Here is a 22,926-nt window from a genome sequence, read left to right as displayed (position 1 = left end):
GTATGTAATGATTCCCGTGGGATTCAGATTGACTTTTGCCTTGGCTAGTGTTCTTCTAACAATTGTTCTATACTTCCATAAAGTACATTCATGGATTTCATTGGAAATTATGGATAATTGTCATTTGCATAGGTAAATGGATTGCAGCTTCAAGGTGATCCCAGTGCAACTGAAGACCTTGTTGCATTGGCAAACGGACCAAGCAAAACTTGCTACAGGTTCAAAAGGTATGTAAGTAATGGTTTTCGGTTCAAAGTTAGAGGTACTGCTTCTCCTGGTAAAACTCAAAATTGGGGTGTGTTCATACAAGCGGAACATACTAGTTACACTACAACAAACGACCAAAATCCTAAGGATGGTATGGTTGATTTTTACGGGCCACTGCTGGATGTATATGAGCTCCACTACAATCCAGACCGTAAGGTTGTACTTTTTAAATGTGATTGGATTGATTCATTGAGGAAGGGTCGAGGATCGCGGAAGGATTCCTATGGGTTTACATTGGTCAGATTTGACAAGTGCATACCTATTGATCATGACCCATTCATATTTGCATCCCGGCCAAGCTTTGCAAGTGTTCTATGTTGAAGACCCTGAGGATCCACCATGGCATGTTGCAGTTAAGACTAAACCTAGAGATCTCTTCGATTTGTTGACTACTAATGAATATGACCCCTATGATGAACAAGACATTGAGTATGCAACGGACGACATTGATGAGGTTCCTTGCAGGTCTGATATATGATATGTAGTAGGGTTCCGGAATGAGATATTGTTTACCCCATCATCGAAAAATTGTAACTGATTGCTAAACTATTGAAGAGTCTAGATTATAACCACTGGCCTTTTTGAAATGACATTCATACTCTTCTATATATTTGGGAATTATGTAATATGTATGCTGAAGTGGTCTATATATACATTCATGGATTTGAAGTTTATTAGACTTGTGGAATGAACCTGTGTCATAGTACACATTTTTTTTAATAAACTTGTGGAAGTTTATTAAACAACCCATTTGTTTCCCAATCAGCTCGGAAATTCGCCTCTAAACCACTCCCCTCTTGTTTTCACAACCTACTTCTCTCTCTCCCACTCAAATCCCGCTTTCTCTCTCCACATCAAGCCTCAATTTGGAAACTTTTCACTGAAAATTACAATTTTTTCAAACTTTGAGGTTTTTGGGTCTTACTCAAAATGGTGATTTGGATTTTGGGTTTGGTTGAAATGGTGGTTTTTGATGGCCAAGTTGACAAAAACCAGAAGTGAAGAAGAAGAATAGTGATGGAAAAGAAAAATAGTCGCCGGCGTGGAGAACAAGAATTGGAGTTTCGGGTCAATCTGAATTGGTTCGCCAACGTGACACTACTGATGTAGCAGAATACGATGGTCATTAAAAAAGAAAAATAAAAAAGGAAAAAATAAAAAAGAAAAAAAAGAAATTAAAATGGAAAAAGGAAAAAAAGAAAAATAAAAGGAAAAAGATAAAAAGAAATTAAAAAGGAAAAAGAAAAAAGAAACAAGAAAAAAAAGAAATTAAAAAGGAAAAAGAAAAAAAGAAAAGAAATTAAAATGGAAAAAGGAAAAAAAGAAAAAGAAAAAAAGAAATTAAAAAGAAAAAAAAAACAGAGGGGTATATTGGACATTTCACTCAAGGTCAACTCCTAATTTGATGCGGCAGAGACCTATTGGAGGGAAATTGAGAGATTATGGAGTTTTTAGATTAAATTAGAATGTCATGTACTGAAACGATGAGAGAGGCAAAGTACAAGGACTAAACAGAATTTAGCCCTTAAAAATATTAATTTATATTCATTTTTGTTTAATAATATGTGTAAAATACGGAAAAAAACGTAAAAAATCGTGTATAGTATGTGTATAATATTTTTGGCTTCAAAAATACGGGAAATTTAACGAGTCTCTTTCAAAAATACGAAGTACGGAAATATTTTTGAAAAAAAAACGTAAGTACGTGTTTTATTCGTGTATAATACGAAAAATTACTAACTAGGAATTTTATCCATTTTAAAAAGAAGTGTTTTTAATTTAATAAATAAAGATCTTTAGAGTAATCACAGTGTGTTTTGCTAAATTCTCACACAAAAAAGAAAAAAGAAAAAGAAGTGTTGTGCTCTGTTGGTGCCACGTCTTTCACTGTATTATTACTTGTACAGTGATGATTTCTCCTGAGTTCTCAACACACACAAACAGGGTTGCGACTTTCCTAAATTCCTTTTTCTGCAATGTCTCTCTCTCTCTCTCTCTCTCAAGGTCGGTTGGGTTTGGGTTTGGGTTTGGGGCAGATGGATTCCGACGCCATATTATCGTCCTCGGAAGATATGCACGACGCCAACGACGTTGAATCCGACGAGGAGGGCTTCTACAGCGACGAGAACGAAGTCGCCTCAGACTACAATACCGACAACGACGACGTCGATGATTACGTCATCGAGGAAGATGAAGACGGAATCAACATGATCCAGGCTCGTCGCCCTGAGGTACAACAACCCAACTCTTCCATTTTTCTCTTATTCAATTCATCATCATCATGGCTTCTACTCTACTGGGCTGGGCTTGATCGCTTTCCTAGAAATGCGTTTGCTCAAAATCCCAATCAAACTCATGTTTCTGTGGTCAAGGGTCTCCTTTTCGCTTTGATTGTTGTTGGGTGAGGATTGTGACCCAAGTTGTAATAGCAGCATTCACCATGGGGATGAAAAGAAATATATGATGATTTCACATTCTTCCTATTCTTGATTGGAAGGATGCGGGGTTTGACCTGTCTGTTGTGTACTTCTGTTACATCAAAAAATTGAGCTTTGATTTGCATAGGATGCCCTGTAATTTTGGAATAAAACTACCTTAATTTTTCTCATCCATTTTGTTTATCAGAAAATAAATTTGTCCGTTTTGTTTCTTTTCCAGAATAACTACATCGTCTTGAAGGAGTTAGATATAAAGGAACGCCAGGAAGATGATATTACGAGTGTATCTTCTGTGCTGTCCATATCAAGAGCTGCTTCAACCATTTTGCTTCGCTACTATAATTGGTATTATTATTTTTACTTGTTTCTGTATTTCAGTTGATTACATTCTCTCTTTTCATACTGATTCATTTTTTCAGTTTCTCATTATTTGTGGAACTGTGGGTTTCTGTCATATAGAACTTTATGTTTTCTAAAATCTGAGTATGGTAACATGTGAATCATTGCCACTGGCCGTTGTAGCCAATTGGTACCATTCTTTTCAATTAGGGGAGAGGGAGATTTATCACACTTTATGGTTGAAAAGAAACAAAAAGGTTTCTGAATCTTGTAGGGCTGTTAGTTTCCATTGCTCTTTTTATGTGAGTGATCTGAAAAAGGTTGGTATGGCAGGAATGTTAGTGAAGTGCATGAAGCATGGTTTGCAGATGAAGAGAAAGTCCGGAAAACTGTAGGCTTGTTACCTGGGCCAGTTGTTCAGTTTGCAAAGTCAAGAGAAGTAAGCTTAGACACTAGAAGAGCTTAAGTTTGTTGTTTGGATAGTTACTGGTTTCTTCCCCCGTTCTATGCTTTTTTAATACTGTATGTTTTGTTGTGCAGCTGATGTGTGGGATCTGTTTTGAAGCCTTTCCACGTAGTGGGCTAAAATCAGCAGATTGTGGTCATCCTTTCTGTTTTGAATGTTGGGAAGGTTTGTTTTATACGCTACTTTTCAGATCTAGTTTCTAATAACTAATATTTCATCTTCTGCCCTTGTTTTGATTATGAAGACTGTAACCTAGAAATTACAAGGCCTTCTGACATTTCAGCTCTCTTTAGTTGTTCAGTTGCAGAACTTGCACTTACAAACAAATAACTCTAATTAAATGAACACATATATAATTAGATTTTCACTGTTCTTTTAGTTGTTATTTTTCGAATCCATAGTGGTCTGAACAGAACGAATCTGTGCTTTGACATAGTTTTGTATTTCCTGCTATTTTCAGTTGCTTTACTTCTGTTATTTTTCTTATTTGCAATCGCCACACATGTTTATGTTTGGAATACACTGATTGCGCTCTGCTTATGCTGTATTCTGGTAGGCTACATTAGAACATCCATCAACGATGGTCCTGGATGTTTGATGCTGAGATGTCCTGATCCATCTTGTGGTGCCGCTGTTGGTCAAGATATGATTAATATATTTGTCTGTGATGATGATAAACGCAAGTACTCTAAGTACCTGCTTAGGTCTTTTGTTGAAGACAACAAGAAGGTATATGTGAAAATTTATAATAACCAATGGATCTTTATTCGGCCATTAATTCTTTTGAACTTCACATTACTAGTATTGCCAGTATTTTTACATTTTCTTTGAAATCTCATCAGTTTTGCATCTGTTTTTTTGTTTTTGTTTTTTGTTTTTCCCTCATATTTCTTGTTAAATGTTCCAAACCTTACATCTTGGCTGTTGATCAGTTTACTTTCACTTTTGTCCACTTTAATGGTACAGTTAAGTGAGTGTGCTCAAGCGGTCAAATAAGGAAAAGAGAATGGTCCTAATTGTCTAGTCTGAGAAATTTGTTATTCAGGGGTCCAATTAGGTTTCTGCTGTCAATATCAGCATAAACTCTTACTTTCGTTTTGAAGGATGATACAGAGCTGGTATGCTTTGTAGTTTGACTTTCAGTGCATTTAAATTTTAAAAATAATTTATTTTCTAATTATGGACAAGAACAGAGATTAAAACCTGTTGCATGGTAAAGTTGGATCCTTTTCTTATGCAATTGTTGAAATAAGTTTAATTATTAGCATATACATCATTTTGACCTCTAGCTCAGGTGGAAACATGTTAAAGATTTGCAAGTTTAACTTTCTTAATCACCATGGCTTAGCGATGTTGCTTCCTTCACTCAGAACTGAGGGTCCGCCAATTTACACACTGGACTTTTTTTGTTTTGTTTTTATTTTCTGGTTAATATGGATTCTGAAATATTGCAAGATTGCAAATGTGGTACCGGCAGATTTTTCAAAACCCATCAAGTTCTCTTTAATAGAAAACCCCCCAACATATGAGTCGTTTATCAGGGTCATTTTAATCTCTTAATCATAATGGTTCATTGGCATTACCCTCGAACTAATGAATGCGTCAGTATACCTCCTGCTTTTTTTTTTTTTTTTTTTTTGGGATTATGAAATATTGCAAGATGCAAAACGTGTGGCATATTGTCAGATTTTTCAAAACCCATCAAATTTTCCTTAAAAAAAATTGTCTCAACATGTGAGTCGTTCATTATGTCATTCACCTCTCCTTCAGCAAAAATGTGATGTTTACGTCATTAACCTTTCAAAATTTCTCAATACATGTGAAGGTTGAAGTTTTCAATAATTGTACTACATAACACATTATTATTATTATTTTGTATCCTTTCACTTTCTCCATGCCTTTGAATGATTGTGTATGCTTGCGCATGTGCTCAGTCGCTGCTGTTATTCCTTTCTTGTTTCTCCAACTCAAAGCATATTACTTGAATTATGATTATTCTAACACTGCGATGGTATGATGGTATATTCAGTTTCTTTTCCTTGGTCTTTACTATCTTTCTCACCTATTATTTGAATTTGGCTTCTTTTTTTGTAGACCAAGTGGTGTCCAGCTCTGGGTTGTGAGCATGCTGTTAATTATGTTGGAGATAATGAAAATTATGATGTTTCTTGCCTCTGTTCATACGACTTCTGCTGGAATGTAAGTTTATTTTGATATTTATACCTTTGCAAAAATTTAAGTAGACTGGATGTGTCAGCTGGTTTTGGGTCTGCAGTGTACGGAGGAAACCCATCGTCCTGTGGACTGTAACACTGTAAGGTTATGGATCTTGAAGAACAGTGCTGAGTCTGAAAACATGAACTGGTATTTTCTATTACCATCTCAAATTCTATCTTGTGGTTATACTTGCATGGATTTCTCTTTTGATATATTTCTGATTCTTCTTATGGATATCAGCAGCTCTGTGCTGCAATAAAGCAATCTATTAAGCAACTTTTGGTTGGCATTGGCTTGTCTGTACTAAGCTCTAAATGTTCAAATATTCATTGGTCTAAATGTTCAAATATTCATTGGTTCACTGCTTGTGCATATCTTAGATAGGGGAGATAGTTCTACTTCTCCTTTGGAGTCTCTCTGATCTTCACTTTCATTCCTTGTGGTATGCTTTGTTGATGACTGCCACTGGTTTTGATCAGCAATGGGATTTGATTATAATTTCTTATATTTTTAATTGCACACTTTCATCATTCATAGGGTAAACAAAGGTTGTTGACCTTGTGCCGAAAACTTTTGAAAGGCTATAAAATACTAATGATGGACGTCTCTCACACTGTCCCCCTTTTTTAATATCTATAATATCCTTTCAGGGTAGAGGAATTTGGGTTTGTTTGATTTAACTGGATGTAAGCGAAACAAGAATTGTTTTGTCTGGTTTAATTGTTAACCAGTTTAGTGGTTGTACTTTGTGAATTTTTGAATAGTTTTTCCACGGTAATAGGGGTACATGTGTTTGGTTCTTGTTTGTCCAGCATCTAAAGTTTGTGAAGACTATTAGATATTTAAAACGTAGACACCAATCAGGTTGGTTACTTTCGATGTTAAGCACCGAGTGAAGTTTACCTCAGTGAGTGCTTACTGGATTTCTCATGTCTATTATTATGACCTCAGGCCAAAAGAAAATAGTCCTCGATGGTCTTTGTCCCTTTTCTTTTGTTTTTTTTTTGAGAAGAAAGAAACTTTTAAGAGCAATCTTAGGCAGACCAGTCTTGGGACAATGATAGAGAACTTTACAAAAACATTAGAACACACTTCAAAATAAAAATGCTAGAGAACAACTATCTGATTGCTGCCTAGAGAACAACTATCTCAAATGGCAGACAAACGCACATCCCGAAAAATACTGAAACTGAAGCCCAGAAAGAGGACCAACAAACAATCTTTTCCTATTTAACTAAAAAAATAACACAATCTTTTCGTACAATTCCTCGATTCCTCCCTCTCTGTGCTCCTCCTCCTCCTCCAAAACCCCTTAACCTTGTGCTGAGAAGAGAATGGCATCCTTCTGGTGAGTCCCAGACCATTTTAGCTTCACCAAGTTATGAGCAACTTCACAATGATAGAGCATCCTTTTGGAGCCCAAACCATTTTAGCTTCACCAAGTACATTAGATTGACGTGTTTTGAGCAACTTCATAATGGATCAAAACATTATCAGCACTTTCTTCTGCGTTTTGACACATAACAGACCCCTAATAAGCATCTGGTGTGTGTTTATATATTATTTTTATTCTGAAACACGTCACAGTTTATGTGCTTTGCATGGCCAGAAGTTTGACTTTGGAAGGGACAAAGGATGGTCTTTGTCTTGTGGTTTACCAAACAAATACTTCCTGAAGACCAATCCATTAGTATCTTTGTGTTGAGAGTTGGAGATCACACAGGATGTAATTTATTTTGGTTGAATTTAGGATCATGCTGTTCCAGTCAGCCCATTTTTTTCTCCGTGTATGCCTCAGCTGCATGCTTTGTCATCATATGTACTCAACTTAGTGGAGGTCCTTTTCTATGTTGTAGATCGCCAGAAAGTAATATTTTAGGTCTGCATTGAATTTTCATTTCAAGATTTTAATGCATTTGTGAAATGTGGGAGATGCGTTTGAGGTGTCTCTTGGAAGTATTGGTGATGGGGAACAAGTTAAAGTGAATTGGTGTGTGATTAGGATGCTTATTTTAGTCAGGTTTTTCAGTATTATAATTATTGTTGCTATTAATATTCATGTTGAAGTATTTTTGAAACATATGAAACTATTCATCAATTATTTTGATAAATTGAATATGGGATACTGTGATAATGATATTGATAATGTAGGAAAAAAAAAAAAGAGAAAATGAAAAACATCAAATTATAGTCTTGATAATAAACTGTTATGACAGTTTAGTGGAATTGTAATTTAATGTATTTAATCTATTGATGATACTCAGGATATTAGCCAATTCCAAGCCATGTCCAAAGTGCAAGCGACCGATTGAAAAAAACCAAGGGTGTATGCACATGACATGCTCACCAGCTTGTAAATTTGAATTTTGCTGGTATGTTATTTCTGTTTTTGCCTCTTCCATATTCTGTCATGAAAATTGATGGTGGCTTTGAAATATATCATTATAATGAAGAGTGCAATATTGAACTAAAGAATAGCAATGTATTATTGATTGCTCTATATAACGGACATATTGTTTGATGCATATCTATCTGGTGCAAAAATCATATGTAAATGCAGGCTATGCCTCGGTGCATGGTCAGACCATGGTGAGAGGACAGGCGGTTTCTATGCTTGTAATCGCTTTGAGGCAGCTAAGCAAGAGGGAGTTGTAAGGATCTGACAGTTTCTCTTTAGTCATTCATACATTTTCCCCCCTCTAAATATAGAATATTGCTTTGTAGTATGATGAGGCTGAGAGAAGAAGAGAAATGGCAAAGAATTCTTTGGAGAGATACACTCATTATTATGAACGTTGGGCAAGCAATCAATCGGTATACGCAATTTTCTTTCTCCTATTTTCTCTCTGCTAGGTGTTCATGCCATATTTTTAGTATGTCTTTATATGTGTAATGAACATGGAAAAATTCTAGTTTTCAGAAAGATTATTATTAGTATTTTTGGGTGGAATACTTCGTTCTTCACTTTCACTTTCACTTTCACTTTTTTTTTTCCCCTCAATACACTCTGGGTTTTAAGTGAGTGAAGCTTGAGTCCTTAGAGAATTATGTAAGATGTTAGTAACTGGTAGGGGGTGGGTTTACACTGTTTTTGTGACTTCAATTTGGATATCTTGCATAGGAGGAAAGGATGGAAGCTTCCTCAAATTGTTTTGAAGATTTGTTTGTGTCTCTTTCTTTTGTCTTACTGATTAAATTATCAAAACTATGACATTTAAATCTTCACTGGTTCTTTTGTTGTTATTTGGCAGTCAAGGCAGAAAGCTCTTGTTGACTTACATCAAATGCAAACTGTCAATGTAAGTACATAAGCAGACAGGAATTCATACACATACTTGTACCAGTTCACACACTTGCACAACATACATGGATGTGCTTGTACATGTGCAATCTTCAATTCATGAGTAACTAAATAGTCATATATCTAGCATAGTGATGATGTTGGAACTATATTTAGATTATTGCATATCAGAAGTATTGTAATAAAATTTAGGGAAAATGATCATTTACCCGATTTTAGGCTAAAAATTGCCCACTTGCTCCACCAACTGTTTTTTAACCCCATTTACTCAAAACACTCTAAGGGATTATTTCCCCTTTACCCAATTAATTCTTTTTTATTTTTTTTTGAGACTTTTTTGCCCTCTCCTTCTTTTTCACTTAGAGGGAGAAGTCATCCTCCACCTTGCCGGCCTCTGGTGACCAGTGGCAGGGCGCCGGCGACCGGTGACCGGAATCCGGCGAACGCTGACCGGAATCCGACGACCGGTGACCGGAATCCGCCGACCGGTGACCGGAATCCAACGACCGGTGACCGGAATCCGTCGACCGGTCCCTAATAATATCCAGTAACCATATTATTGCCCCCCAGTAATCATATTATTGCCTCCCAAAAATCATATTATTGTCGTCCAGTGAATTGTATGAACTCCCAAAACCAAAATGAATACACTACAGGCACAATTGATCAATTTATAATCATATTATTGGCTCCCAATAATCATATTATTGCCCCCCAATACAAAGTCCAATGTCTCTACTGCCTCCCAATAGACCACCAAAAATGTATCTTTTTGTAGGATTCACAGATAATTTGACTTTAATACACAGAAAACAACATGTAACTTATCAAAACACCACACTATAGTGATCCCTGTCCATCGTATTAAAGTCTACTGGGGGCCAATAATGTGTCTACTGCCCCCCAGTAGACCATCAAACAAACCCCACAGTTACATTGCAATGTCAGATTACTCACATTGTTGAACAGATAGTAGATCATTGGCCTCCAATCCAATAGACATTCAAAAAAAAAAAAAATGTTATTCCTTGCCAAAAAGAACTGAACAATAATTCTTAAAAAAAAAAAAAAAATGCAGCAATCGGAGTAATCCATGTCACTCCTCCGGCGACTCCAGCAGCGCCGCCGCTCAGCCCAGACGAACGAGGACCTGCAGCGCCGTCGCGAGCTCACCGGAACCTCCGTCGTGGAGTGAGCCGGGGTCGGAGACCAAACCAGTAAGCTGCCTCATACAAAGCTCGTGGTGATCGTCCTTCAAAATCTCCACCGGAGTCTGAAGGTCAGGCCTGTTGTTGAAGTAGTCCATAACCTTATCTTGGATTTCCCTGTGCTTTCCTCTCATGTAGCTCGACAGACTCTTCGTGTCCACGTTGAGCTTCGCCGCCGCCTTAGCGCACTCTAGCCTCGAGATTTGGCGGTGGTTGTCCGGTGAAATCGCGGCCGGCGTCAGGTGGAGGGACAGCCGTTGGATGTGCCGCGCGGCGGACTGAGAGTCGTCCTCCGCCGTTGGATCTGGGTTCTGGGTCTGCATCTTAGAGAGAGAGAGAGAGAGAGAGAGTTTTTGGAAGGGCCTGAGACGTGTTGAGAGAGAGAGAGAGAGAAATCGGTGAGGGGGGGAGGAGAGAGAAAATAGATCGAAGGGAGAGTGTGAGAAGAGATGTAATTTATTAATTAAAATAGGGGCAAAACTGTCAATGAATGTTAGATTGGGTAAATGGGGTTAAAAAACTCTTGGTGGTGTAAGTGGGCAATTTTTAAGCTGAAAATGGGTAAGTGGTCACGGCCCCTAAAATTTAAGGGGTGAGGTGTGGATCAATTTAATGATGATGGATGCAAATGATGTACTGATTCTAGTTGTGGGTGTAAGGGCTTAAAGTTCATGTAGGGTTAACTACAGAAACATGATGTTTAATTTGTTTTCACTTTAGACCTTGCACTTTTAGAAATTACACACGAGTACTGAGGTTTGGCAATTCCTGCTCATAGCCCCTTCATCATGATACTTGATTGAGTGAATCAAAAACCCAAGGGTTGAATTGTTGGTAAAAATGGATAAAGGGTTGTTTGAAAACAGGCCACTTCTCGATTCTGATCAAGAAGGTCATGTGGAAATTTGCATTGAAAATTTGTTTCTTCATCTTCTTCTTCTTTTTTTTCTTTTCAATAGCTACTTAGTTTTTTTCTTTTAAAACAGAGCAAATACGTTAATGGACAATGAGTCCACTTTCAAAGAATAATTGAAAAGCTGTATACAGCCTGGAGATAACAATTCTAACCAAGGAATTAGGAGATAATATCACTATGAACTTACTGCAGCTTTCCGATCTAACCATAGAGCTGAAAGGAAATAATGTCTGAACTCAGTGATTGACGTCCAAAAAGCAGACCAAAAACTAATTCGATCCCACAGGTAACCCAAAAGCCCTCTAACATTCTGCAACCCCTAAGTGTTAAAGCCTTTTTGCTGCTTCCTGAGCCATTAAACTGACTACTTGGGAACTGCTAACAGCCTCTAGGGATGAACTGGCTTTAGAATGTCATGTAAAGTAACTAAAATCTTAGAAAATTAATGGTTGACTATCTTTGGAGGGAGAAGTAGTGGGCCAAGGGTTCTCTTGCAAAATGCAAACAAGAGAGGGTTAGCGCCTAAAAATCTATTGAAAAGATATTGCTGGTTGCAATGTCCTTGGAAATGGGTATCTCGGGGTTCACAATTTGATTAAAGCTTGTGTTTAATGTTAAAAAAGTGTGAACCTTTGAAGATGTTGGGTAGGATCGTTGTTTTCATTGAGCTTGTGATTACATCCCCTGCTATCTTGGAATTCTAAAAATTTGTAATTACCTGATGGATTTCTTGGTTCTTTACTAGATGGAGAAGCTGAGTGAGATACAATGTCAACCTGAGTCTCAGCTCAAGTTCTTATCTGATGCCTGGCAACAGGTAAATTCCTATAATTTTTGTTAGACTCATGAAGAATATTACTTTTCTGTTTGGTATAAATTGTATTAATTTTCATGTAGGAGTAGTTACAGCATTAAGTTAGATTTGTTTTGTTAAAAATGCTGGCATAAATTCAATTTTAGGATTTTTGACTTGAGGGTCAATTTGGCAACTATTTTATAGTTGTATTAAAAAAAAAAAAAAGAAGAAGAAAAGGATAAGAGCGAACGAATGTACAAATGAAATTTATGTTAAAATGCTTGGGTCAGCTTAAAGGGAAAAATTAGACCATTTGCAAACATGTCGATAACATTCTGAGTGTCAGTAACATTTGCTAATATAATTGCTGGTCAATAACAACAAAAACCCTTACGTAACATTGGATGTGGTCCGAGGGGAAGAAATTTTGCCATGGTCCACCAGAAAATGAAAAGTTTGCGTCTGATCTCAAGTTGTTGAAAGCTAATTTTATTTTGCTCGTCCTCTATGTTTGCAGATTGTTGAATGTAGGAGAGTGCTGAAATGGACTTATGCATATGGATACTACCTAACTGAGCATGAGAATGCTAAGAAGCAGTTTTTTGAGTACTTGCAAGGTATTACTTGGTATTAACTCTGTTTATATTAGCAGGGAGTTGTTAGGAAATGTATTATGTATTTTCTGAAATTTAATCTTCCTGCTTTCTCTTTAGGTGAGGCAGAGTCTGGGCTGGAAAGGCTTCATCAATGTGCAGAGAAGGAGCTACTACCATTCCTCAATGCCGATGGCCCATCACGAGAATTCATTGAATTCCATACGAAACTAGCAGGACTGACTGCGTAAGTTTTTATGTTTGTGTGTGTGTGTGTGTGTATATATATAGCCCCTTCATTTTAACTGTGGTCTGCAGGTCCGTTCTGAACGGGCCTATATATTGTATATATATTTAAAGAAACAAAGTCTATTGATCATTTCCTCAGAAGGAGGTCTTCTATAATAAAAGAAAGGAAATGGATTAATGGGTTTTGTGGTTGTAAGGAACAACGTCCACTGTTTTGAGTGGAAAGATAAGCAGCGAAAGGAAGATACATTTCAAAACCTAACTAATTTTACCAGTTGCTCTTCAAGTTGAAATGAGGATGAATATCCTTGGCTGTAAGAGCCTACAAGGACAAAGAATCTGAGAAAATAAGTGATCTGTAAAATTTTAGATGGATATTTTGGACTAGAATGGGTTTTCAATTGTGTGGGATAATTGACGTTCTAGAAATGGGTGATTTAAAATGAGTCGTTAATTAATTCAAGTTGTAATTAGAATGTTTCACAGGTGTAGATATCTAGCTGCTAGTTGATATATAACTTGGTTGATTCAATATAACTGTGACAGGGTGACTAAATCCTACTTTGAGAATCTGGTGAGGGCATTGGAGAATCACCTATCAGATGTGGACTGTCACCAAGCTGGCAGTCTGGCAACAAGCTCAAAAAATGGAACCAGCAAAGGAAAAGGTGGCAGAGGAAAGGAAACTAGTCGAGCGGGTGGCTCCAGCAGAAATTAACCACTGTATTTATGCCAATGTCAAGTTGCCACCACATGCCAAGTGTGCTACCATTACCAGTGAGTATGCTAGCCTCTTGTATTGTGGCAAACTGGGTTTGACTGAGAACAATAAGAGGAACTCTTGGTGTGAGAACATAGAGGATAGAAATCGAGAAACTTTATGGAGAAACAAATGCTAGCCTGTTGTGTATTCTTGTACGTTGATTGAAACATGTTATTCTTCCTTGTACATATGGATGTTGTGGCACCTATGATTCCTATTGACTACTGATTTTATATACATATATGAATATAGATAAAGTACTCAATTGTGAATGCAAATCTTGGTCTTGGTGTACTATCATTTGCAGTGATGTTTGGTCACCTGATGTTTTTCTTCAGTATATATAGTAGGTTTTGATGTAGTGTATGGTCAACTAAAACCTGATAAAACCATCCCCCAGGACAGTAGGTAAGAAATAGGTTGCTTTTTGCCTAGCATTCAGTCCTTTCTGCCTAAGCTGTTTCTGTATATGTTGTGTAAATGGCGTTAAATTCTTGGTAGTGGAAATTTGACTTACACCGGATCAAAAATAAGGTGCGAGTGTTTTGCGTGATTCGAATGTGTGTTTTGTTCAAAGGTTTGCTTGCAAGTCTGGGAGCCGGTATTGCCACCATCATTTTTCATGTAGGTTATATATGAACTGGAGGATTTCCTTGGTTTCCTTTTGGCTATTGAGTAATCCTTTGAGCTTTAAGCTTTACATTTTAGTTTCTCGATGTTTCGAGCATAAAATATAGTTTATCTTGATTAGATTGCTCGCCTCCTCTTCTCCTAGCTTTCTTCTCTACGTCTCTCACCCTCAACCCTCACTCAGCCACATGGCCTCCATTGATGCTATCACCACTAGCTGTGCTGCCTCCCTTGCGCTTGCAGAGGGAGGTAGTGCTCCTGATCTGGGGAGAATTGGTGGCTGCCCTGTTCGTCAGTCTTCCAAATCTTTTCTGATTGGAAAGTCTCTGACCTGCCGACCGGTCAACCCTACAGCCTTCAAGGCTCACCTCCTTTGTACCTGGATGGATGTCACTCCGGTGATGTTGAAGAAGAATTCGGGCAAGCTACTTGGGAGTAGGAACAAGAATCATCGCCCTAGCAAGAAGCCAAATGTCGCTGCTTTACGACTCTCTTACCTTGCAGTTATTGGTATTGATCCCAGCCCTAGCGACAAGGGCAAGAGAAAGCTTTAGGCTTTTCCAGGTTTCCTTGCCTAATACTAGAAGTTTAGTCTTCTACTACTTTCATCTTAGTTTCTCTAGTTGTACACCAGTTAAGGTCTCTAGGCGGCTAGGTTACTACTTCATGGGAAGTTGGTAGGGAGGATTTTCTTTCTTGTGGTTAGGCTCAATAAGTGAGCGAATGTGTTAACAGTGAGGGTCACCTGTCCTTTGTCTGGTAGCTTATACCATTTATGATTTTGGTGTATGACAGCATTTGATGTACGTGCCTTCTGGCCATAGATAAATGAATGAAGTTATCTATTTTCTCAAAAAAAAAAAAATATAGTTTGTTGTCAATCTGAGTAAGTCTCATGGGCCCGTTGCTGGCAGAGGATACCAAATTTGTTGGGGGCTTGGTGATCATCGTTTGTAGTAGATTTTAGTTGTAGGTTTTATGTTTCTGTTCTCCCCCGAGAATCGTCTTAGCGAGAATAGTTTGCTGGATTTGATCCTGGCAGCTGCCCCATGGCCTAAGGAGTGATATGCTGTCTAGAGTTAAAACTGGGTGTGTCATTTCCAAATACCAGGCAATCAATACAAATATCATTTTCTCTAAAAAGAATAAAACTAATCAAATTTATCTCATCACAACAACTAATACTTGCAGTCCCCAACATCATCTTCCATTTCAATTGCACAAGAACATAAATTTCACTGTACACAACTGGAGAGATGGCCTTTTGAGACAAATGATCCTCAAATTTTACAATGTCTTCGTTTTGGGGACAAAAAAAAAAAAAAAAAAAAAAATTTCAAAGCAGCTCCTATTCTGGTTTAGTTCACTTGGATCGACTTGTCTTTTAACAACTTTCGGCTAAGTACATTTAGCATTGCTCTTGAATATTGACGAGAAGCCATTTTCCAGTCCATACCGGTTTTCATCATTGCTTTAAACTCCTCATAACCGATTCGCCCATCCTATCACACCGAAAGTAAGTGAAATGAAGAACTCCTAATAAGACTAGGACACCAACTTAATTTATCCAAAAATAACTTAGTTGTATCTGAAAAATAAACTGCCGATAATAGTACTCAGAACAGCATATAGGAGGGGAAATTGGTGAATTGTATTTGAGAATTACCTTGTCCAAGTCCACATCGAATATGATGTCTTGGATAACCTGCTCATTAGTAGGACCAAGTTTATCATCCAGCAATGCTTCTCTTAACTCATCAAACTCAATATAGTTGCTGTTGTTCTTGTCAAAATAGCTAAAAGCTTGAGCGAGAAGTTCGTCGCTGCTTATTTTTTTCAAGTGAACAGACACAATAACGAACTCCTCACAGTTCAGTGTGCCACTTCCATCGACATCCGCCTTTTAGGTATATCAAGGGAAATTGTTAGATATGATTTCAATGTACTAGATTGAAATAGGGTACTACAGTGATTATAAAAAATTGGCTGTTGGCTACTGAAAACAAAAGACGTGCAGAGTAGCGAAGGACGTGAAAACAAATATATTTTGATGACATTGTAGGTCATGAAGCATATTAACAAATGCATTTAAATGAGGTAATTATCCTAGTGGCTAATTTTACATTGAAGATGGTAATATTGATTATACCGTAGATGGCTAAACTTCAGATAAGATTTCTTGCAATAAATTTCAGATTCGATCACTTTCTTAATTATAGTCTTAGAATTTAATAAGTTGATTGGAATGTGGGAAAGAAAAAGCACAAAGGTGTCAAGAAATAGAAACTCACGGCATCAATTAACATTTGCACATCAGGATCAGTGACTTGGTGTCCAATCTTGAGAAGACCATCCTTAAGCTCTTCAAAAGTCAAGTCTCCATTGTTATCGGTGTCCATCATATCAAATATCTGTCTGATTCCTTCTATTTGTTCATCTGGCAGGTTGTCTGCCACCACCTGTATTGATCGATGAATAATGACCGAGCATTAACAATGACAATTCTTGCCTGAACCATTTATGTGGAAAAGGAAAATCAGAGGGAGGGAGGGAGAGAGAGATATATATACGCAAACTTACTCTGAGAACTTTCTTCTTAAATTTATTCATCAATGTGAACTGCTTGATCCTTAATCTGACATTTTCTGCCAGAGGAACATTCGGAACTTGATTTGCATTTCGTATCCAGGGATGATCTTCATATTGGATATGTGCGAGAGGATAATTAGTACTCTACAATTAATTTTTAGATTGCATATGTATGATATCTGTCTCTGCACATGCATCGATCTGTAAAGATATATACATACCAAGGACTTCTTCAACTGTGAGTCTGTTGTAAGGATTTGGGTCAAGCATACTCCTCACTAGTAATTTTGCTTCCTCAGAAACCTTTTTCCATGTATCCTTCTGAAAATCAATGTTACCCCGAATAATAGCCTGTGCAATCCCTTCTTCAGTTTCTGGACTAGGTATAAACCCAACATTAATATTAGAATAAAGCAGTCTAGAATGCATATTATGAGAAGCTAGCAGTAGTCATTATTCATAAAAATGATCGAGAAGCAACGGTTTAATAAATCCAAGATTGATGTTTGCCTTTTGAATTCGTGTCCAAAACCATTTCTGTAAATCCTGCATAATACCACCTAGACCCAAATATACCTCAAAAAACCTGAAAGAAGAATTTACCTGCCCAAAATGGAGGAACTCCACAAAGTAGGATATAGAGGATAACTCCTGCGCTCCAAACATCAACTTCAGGCCCATAATTACGTCTTAATACCTCTGGAGCCATGTAATATGGACTTCCAACAATTTCGTAGAATCTCTGACCTACCAGAAATTTGGCAAGACAGTAGATTAGCTACATGAGATTAAGGAATCTGAAAAGCAATCAAAGGGTGCCAAAGAAGTATGTACAAGTTACCTGGTTCATAATTTACTGAAAGACCAAAATCAATTGCCTTTAACTGTGCATTTTCACTACTATCTGCAAAAAGGAAATTCTCGGGTTTCAGGTCTCGATGAATCACTCCATGCTCGTGGCATACCTGCAAAAAGTAGGAACCGCTTAACATGCACCAATCTTAAGGAACCAGCCTTGTAGTGGTAAATATTGACAAATAGCTAATTAAGGTATTTTCTGTAGTGCATGCAATAACCAACATTAATACAAACAGATGGAAACCCGATCATCTCACCTTGCAAACCTCGAGAATTGTCTTGGTAACGTGGGCGGCGGCGCGCTCTGTGTAGTGGCCTTTTGTGACGATCCTATCGAAAAGCTCGCCGCCCTCACAGAGCTCCATGACAAGATAAACTGCATCCTTGTCCTCATAAGCCTCCTTGAAGGTGACGATGTTGGGGTGCTTGGGCAAAAGCCTCATGATCTCGGCCTCCCTCCTCACGTCTTCAATGTCAATCTCTGTCTTCAACTTGCTCTTTGATATCACCTTGCACGCGAAGGTCTCTCCGGTCTGCCGGTCCACGCATCGGTGGGTGATTCCAAACTCCCCTCGCCCCAACTCCTTGCCTAACTTGTACTTGTCAAGGATGTTTTCTCCATCGGTCTTGTCCAGCACCGAGATGGGGGCCGAGAAGCCCCCGCGGTGGTGCGACGACTTTTGAGGCGAGTCATGAACACATTGGGGTATAGGCTTGATCACCTGATCTCTGTGTTTTTTGTGTAGTAAACCTGCTTTGGCAGGTGTACAAACGCAACTTCCCATGGGAATGAAGAGAGGTTGTTTGATTGGTTCGATCAATTAAAATCTTCAACTTCAACACCCCATGGGAAGAGAGAGAGACACAATTCCAGAGAGCCCCAAAGATTGAAACACCAAACGCACTAATTGTGTATTTGGGGAACAGTCTGGCCTTTCGCATTTGGGGACTTTCAAAAACAGTTGGTTTTAGGTTTAAGGTGTCCCGCCATTTTCTTAAGAGTCGTTTCTTTACCGTTACATGTGACGGCAAACTTTTACTATTTTTTTTTTGACAGGTAGACGTACGTGGGTTCCTTCATTATGAAATTAACACCGTCATCCAAAAATAGACCAAAACGAAAGATTGGCATTGTTATCAAGTTGAATAGCCATCTATTTATTGTCAAGAAAAAAGAAAAACCAAACTTCACGACACTCAACACCGTCACTTCATTTTTTGTAACAACTTAACACAATTTAGTTGACGGTCATAATCTACTTCGCCTATTCATACCCGACATTTGATATGTGGAACTTATTGGTAGAAAATAGTCTTTTTACACTTGCATTTACAATGATAAAAGTAATGGTAAAGAAAAAAAAAATTGAGTACCGTAGTAGCAGGTTTGTAATTTTGTATCATTATTTTTTTTTTCTAAACCGTAAACTATTTGTCTATTTCCTGTGCAAAATCACTAATTCCCTCAATTTAGACCATTGACTTGAACTTCTCTTAGGATGCTCTTGGCAAACATTTTAGTATTAAGATTTTTTATTTTATTTATTTATTTATTTTTTTATGGAAAAGCAGGCAAACAGCCCACTAATTTATTAAAAAAGATTGTACAAATAAGGAGGGGGACAAAAATAGTATTAAGAATTCAATATATAGTAGATTATTCCTAAAATGAATTAACATTTCATATGCCAATTGGCACACTTTTAGGGCATAATCCAACATGTGGTGATTAATGTTTATGTGATCTTTTTCGAGAGGTCAAAATCTCAACAGAATCATGTATGCTGTTGAGATTTTGAAATGTATATCACACGGACACTTATGTTTCCTAAACACCATTCCCAGTGATAGGATCTGCAAAAGCTAGTGCGTGTCAGACCTGGTAGTTAGTTTCAGACTAATAAGAATACGTGAGAAATGAGACAAGCACACGGATGTCATTTTGGAGAATGAGTTGACGGAACAAAGACAAACCATTGGAATGAACAAATGGAAGCATTGTATACACTCCCTAAGTTGTAGATGCAACTAATTCTCTGATATGAGGCAACTCACTAGTTGTCTTGATTGCATTTAGGGAGCTATTGTCTGGATTCTTAAGGTGGTTGCTCAAAATTCAATCAAGTCATTTTAAGAAAAGAAAAACTGGCAAGCCTATTCTTAACGGAAGGCTTGCAAATGAAGGCTCCAATAACAGCTTTAACGCGGCAACTCCAATTTGAGTAAATAACTTCCTATAAATTTTGTAAACAATTATTTTTCTCATCTTTTCGATTCCAAAATTTCTCGGCTTGATCATCCTAAAGGTAAAGCTTTATTTACCTATGAATTCTTACTTTTTCTGTTTTCATTTTCTTGGTTCGTCCGTGGTTTCTAATTTGATGTCATTCACCAGCTGTATGTACGTTCTGGCTATTTTTTTCCATAATTTCTTTTCATTTTACTGACTTTCTGGCTATTCATTTTACTTTTGGTGCTTGTAATCCTTTTGTCTTGTATAGATCATTCTGATTTTTTGATGTACCTAATTGTGCCTAGGACTTTTCAATTAAAAATTATGCTCCAAATGTAAAATTAATTACTCTTTTTATATGATTAGTCTTACTTAGTTGGTACATATTATCCCTTTATTCTCTTTCGATGATCTATTCCTGTTGGTCGGTTCTGAATTCTTCTGTAATTTCTGGTCTTAGTAGAGCTTCTTAGCTCGAAGCTTCCCTCATCTTATTTCATCCTTGTTTGTGGTTTTCCTTACCTTATTATATCATCTTAACATGACATTGATAATTCACATACAGAAACAATAACAGATGAAATTCAATGCAAGTGATATTATGAAGACAAGTAATATTGATCAGAGAGAAGATGAGTATTGTGTCAGACTAAGATCAATTGGTGCTTATCAAAATGAACCTAGTACCAAAAAAGATGATCCTATATGCAAAAGCAGCAACAAGGAAAAGTCTGTTGCTGCCGTACTTTCCCATTCATCGGAGAAGGAACACCATATTGATAATCAGTTGGGTAAAGAGAGAAGTTTTAGTGATAAAGAGTCTATGTGGTTGTCTTCAGATTGTTCATCACCTTCTGCATTTTTCAGGGAGTATAGATGGTCTGGTTCCTTTCATCTCTCACTTGATGAACACAAGAATGTACACACAGATTTGATGGATGAAAAAGTAGCGACTCGACTACTTAGTTCAGCTACGAATGATGCAAAACCAAGAGAGTCGTTGTGTGATGACTCAACAAGTTGTGGAAACTCTTCAGCTCCTCTTAGAAGCACACCTAGTTCCTCTCAGATTTTAGATTTGGAGAGAATAGGTTACCAAGTATCTTTGTTGAATCTTGATGGGGATGATTACAAATGGATTCCAGATACAGAAGTTGAGTCATATTGTCTTCAATATGCGTTTCACTCTCCATCATACAAGACTAGGTCGGATCACGAAGCTGAGTTCTCTAATTCTTGTATTTCTACAGCCACTGAAGCACAAAATGAAAAACCAGGATATTGTTTTCCATCAGAACAAGCTTCAAAAGCTGTAGAGGTTGAAGAGTCGAATACAAATGAACCTCTTTTTTGGCCATTTGCTCAAAAAATTGATTGGAGTGCCGAAGCAACTTGGAACTGTTTTTCCATGTCACCGCGGAAGAGCATAGCAACTATTGGAACTCCACTTGATTCAATTATATTAAGGCGTTATAGGGGCAGCATGGATCTCAAACAAGAGCGTAGGAGAAAACTAGTGTTTAGCTTAGGATCAACAACATCAAAGATACCAGATATGAAGCAAAGCTACACCAAGGGTATCAAGGATATCCGAGAGATCTGTAATGCCCCTTCGAGGTTGAGCAGGGTAACCAAAAGGACTGAAAAAGAGAATATTTTAGAACACAAAAATCAAAAAGTAACTATCAAAAACCCAGTTGTTATGGCTGAAGATATCATGGAAGAAGATTTTGAATCAAAACAACTTGGGATTGAGATGTTCTTGGGCCTTGATGAGTTTGATGGTCACGAGGGAATTGATTCAACATTTAACAAAGATGATTTCTCACTGAACATATCTTTCTGTTAGTTCAACCATACTCCCTGAGTAGGAGAATGAGGTCATGACGTAAAATTTGGAGTCTCTGTTTGAACCTATATTTGACAAGGCCCATGTGGTAGACATGTGGGTCGGGCTCACAAGGCGTAATGACGCGGTTAAATGACTGTGGCATATTGAACATCTAGAAAATCTAGCTGTCAACTTTACGGTAGAAGATAACGCGTTCAGAGGGCCATTACCAAATTAGGATAAATCAAAGGTGAGGTGGACCCACAAGGCATAATGAATGACTGCGGCATATTGAAGATCTACGACACTAGCTAGCTATCATCTTTATGGCAGAAGATAATGTGTTCAGAGGGCCGTTACCAAATTTGGAGAAATCAACTTGAATGGGCATTAAGGGGTTTTATTGCTGGAATCATCAATTATTGAATCAAAATACCCTTAAAAGCAGTTACTGAATCGAATTACCCTTAAAGCAGTTTGAATATTTCTTTATTTATAATCAATCTCAACATTCAAGAATGAGATTGTGAGGCATTCGTGTTGAATAGCAGAGCCCTAGGGTTTCTGAGCAGAGGGTGGCGGCGGCGTGGTAGTCTTCACCGGCAAGCCCGCGTCGTTGGTCGTGCGTGGCAGATCTCAGGGTCTGTTTGGTGGTGGTCGAGGTTTCGAAAGGATCCGCTTGTTCTAGGATCTTGGTGGCCGGGTCTTGGTGCTGTGAATCGAGGCAGATCAGTTGTAGGTTCGTCGGACTGGTATCGCCGTGCCTAGGGTTTGGGTGAAGGGCTAACACGGCGGCGTTGGAAGATTACTGGCGGGTTAGCAGATCGGATTCTCATCTAGTCTAGGTGCAGTCGAGGTCGAGGCGATCGACAATCGGAGTTGGAGGTATACCGATCGGTAGGCACTGGTGTGGTAGTGCAGTACGTGCTGCTTCTGAGGATGGCTGCCTGGGGTGGACGACCCCCAGACAGGGCGGAGACGGCAGCGGCGACATGATGCTCAGGCCAGCATCCTTGCTTGGGTTTGGGCCTCTGGGCATGGGCCTGGATCAAATGGGCCTAATCTCTCTTGGGCCTGTTTTAGTAGGTTTGAGAAGTGGGCTTGGGTCATTGGGCCGCTCCAGCTTGGGCTGGTTGAGTCTGCTACAGTTGCTTTGGACAAGAAGAGCAAGACCAACCTGTTGCCGAGGTTGTTGGCTCCTGAAGAGGCTAAGGATGGTGCTGGCTCCAACC

The 22,926-nt window shown here is 38.1% G+C and overlaps 3 protein-coding genes across 3 annotated transcripts; 2 read left to right on the top strand and 1 right to left on the bottom strand.

The window, feature by feature from the left end:
• Positions 1-2,189: 2,189 nt before the first annotated feature.
• LOC133708570 (probable E3 ubiquitin-protein ligase ARI7) lies at positions 2,190-13,847 on the top strand. The gene is made up of 15 exons (XM_062134046.1): positions 2,190-2,498; positions 2,926-3,050; positions 3,378-3,483; positions 3,585-3,675; positions 4,067-4,239; positions 5,605-5,709; positions 5,786-5,874; positions 7,992-8,099; positions 8,288-8,378; positions 8,452-8,541; positions 8,979-9,026; positions 11,898-11,969; positions 12,466-12,565; positions 12,662-12,788; positions 13,337-13,847. The coding sequence occupies exons 1-15, from the start codon at positions 2,244-2,246 to the stop codon at positions 13,506-13,508; spliced, it is 1,752 nt and encodes a 583-aa protein (XP_061990030.1). The 5' UTR covers positions 2,190-2,243; the 3' UTR covers positions 13,509-13,847.
• Positions 13,848-15,313: 1,466 nt separating this feature from the next.
• LOC133708571 (calcium-dependent protein kinase 24) lies at positions 15,314-18,555 on the bottom strand. The gene is made up of 8 exons (XM_062134048.1): positions 17,888-18,555; positions 17,614-17,737; positions 17,376-17,519; positions 16,994-17,146; positions 16,764-16,879; positions 16,475-16,642; positions 15,850-16,083; positions 15,314-15,685 (listed from the first exon to the last, which is right to left on the bottom strand). The coding sequence occupies exons 1-8, from the start codon at positions 18,413-18,415 to the stop codon at positions 15,542-15,544; spliced, it is 1,611 nt and encodes a 536-aa protein (XP_061990032.1). The 5' UTR covers positions 18,416-18,555; the 3' UTR covers positions 15,314-15,541.
• A 1,884-nt stretch (positions 18,556-20,439) lies between these two features.
• Positions 20,440-22,686, top strand: LOC133712842 (uncharacterized). The gene has a single exon (XM_062138963.1). The coding sequence runs from the start codon at positions 20,441-20,443 to the stop codon at positions 21,710-21,712; it is 1,272 nt and encodes a 423-aa protein (XP_061994947.1). The 5' UTR covers position 20,440; the 3' UTR covers positions 21,713-22,686.
• Positions 22,687-22,926: the final 240 nt, after the last annotated feature.

Source organism: Rosa rugosa, chromosome 5, assembly GCF_958449725.1.
Source record: "Rosa rugosa chromosome 5, drRosRugo1.1, whole genome shotgun sequence".
Classification (NCBI taxonomy): domain Eukaryota; kingdom Viridiplantae; phylum Streptophyta; class Magnoliopsida; order Rosales; family Rosaceae; genus Rosa; species Rosa rugosa.
This window is presented reverse-complemented; position numbering and strand designations above follow the sequence as displayed.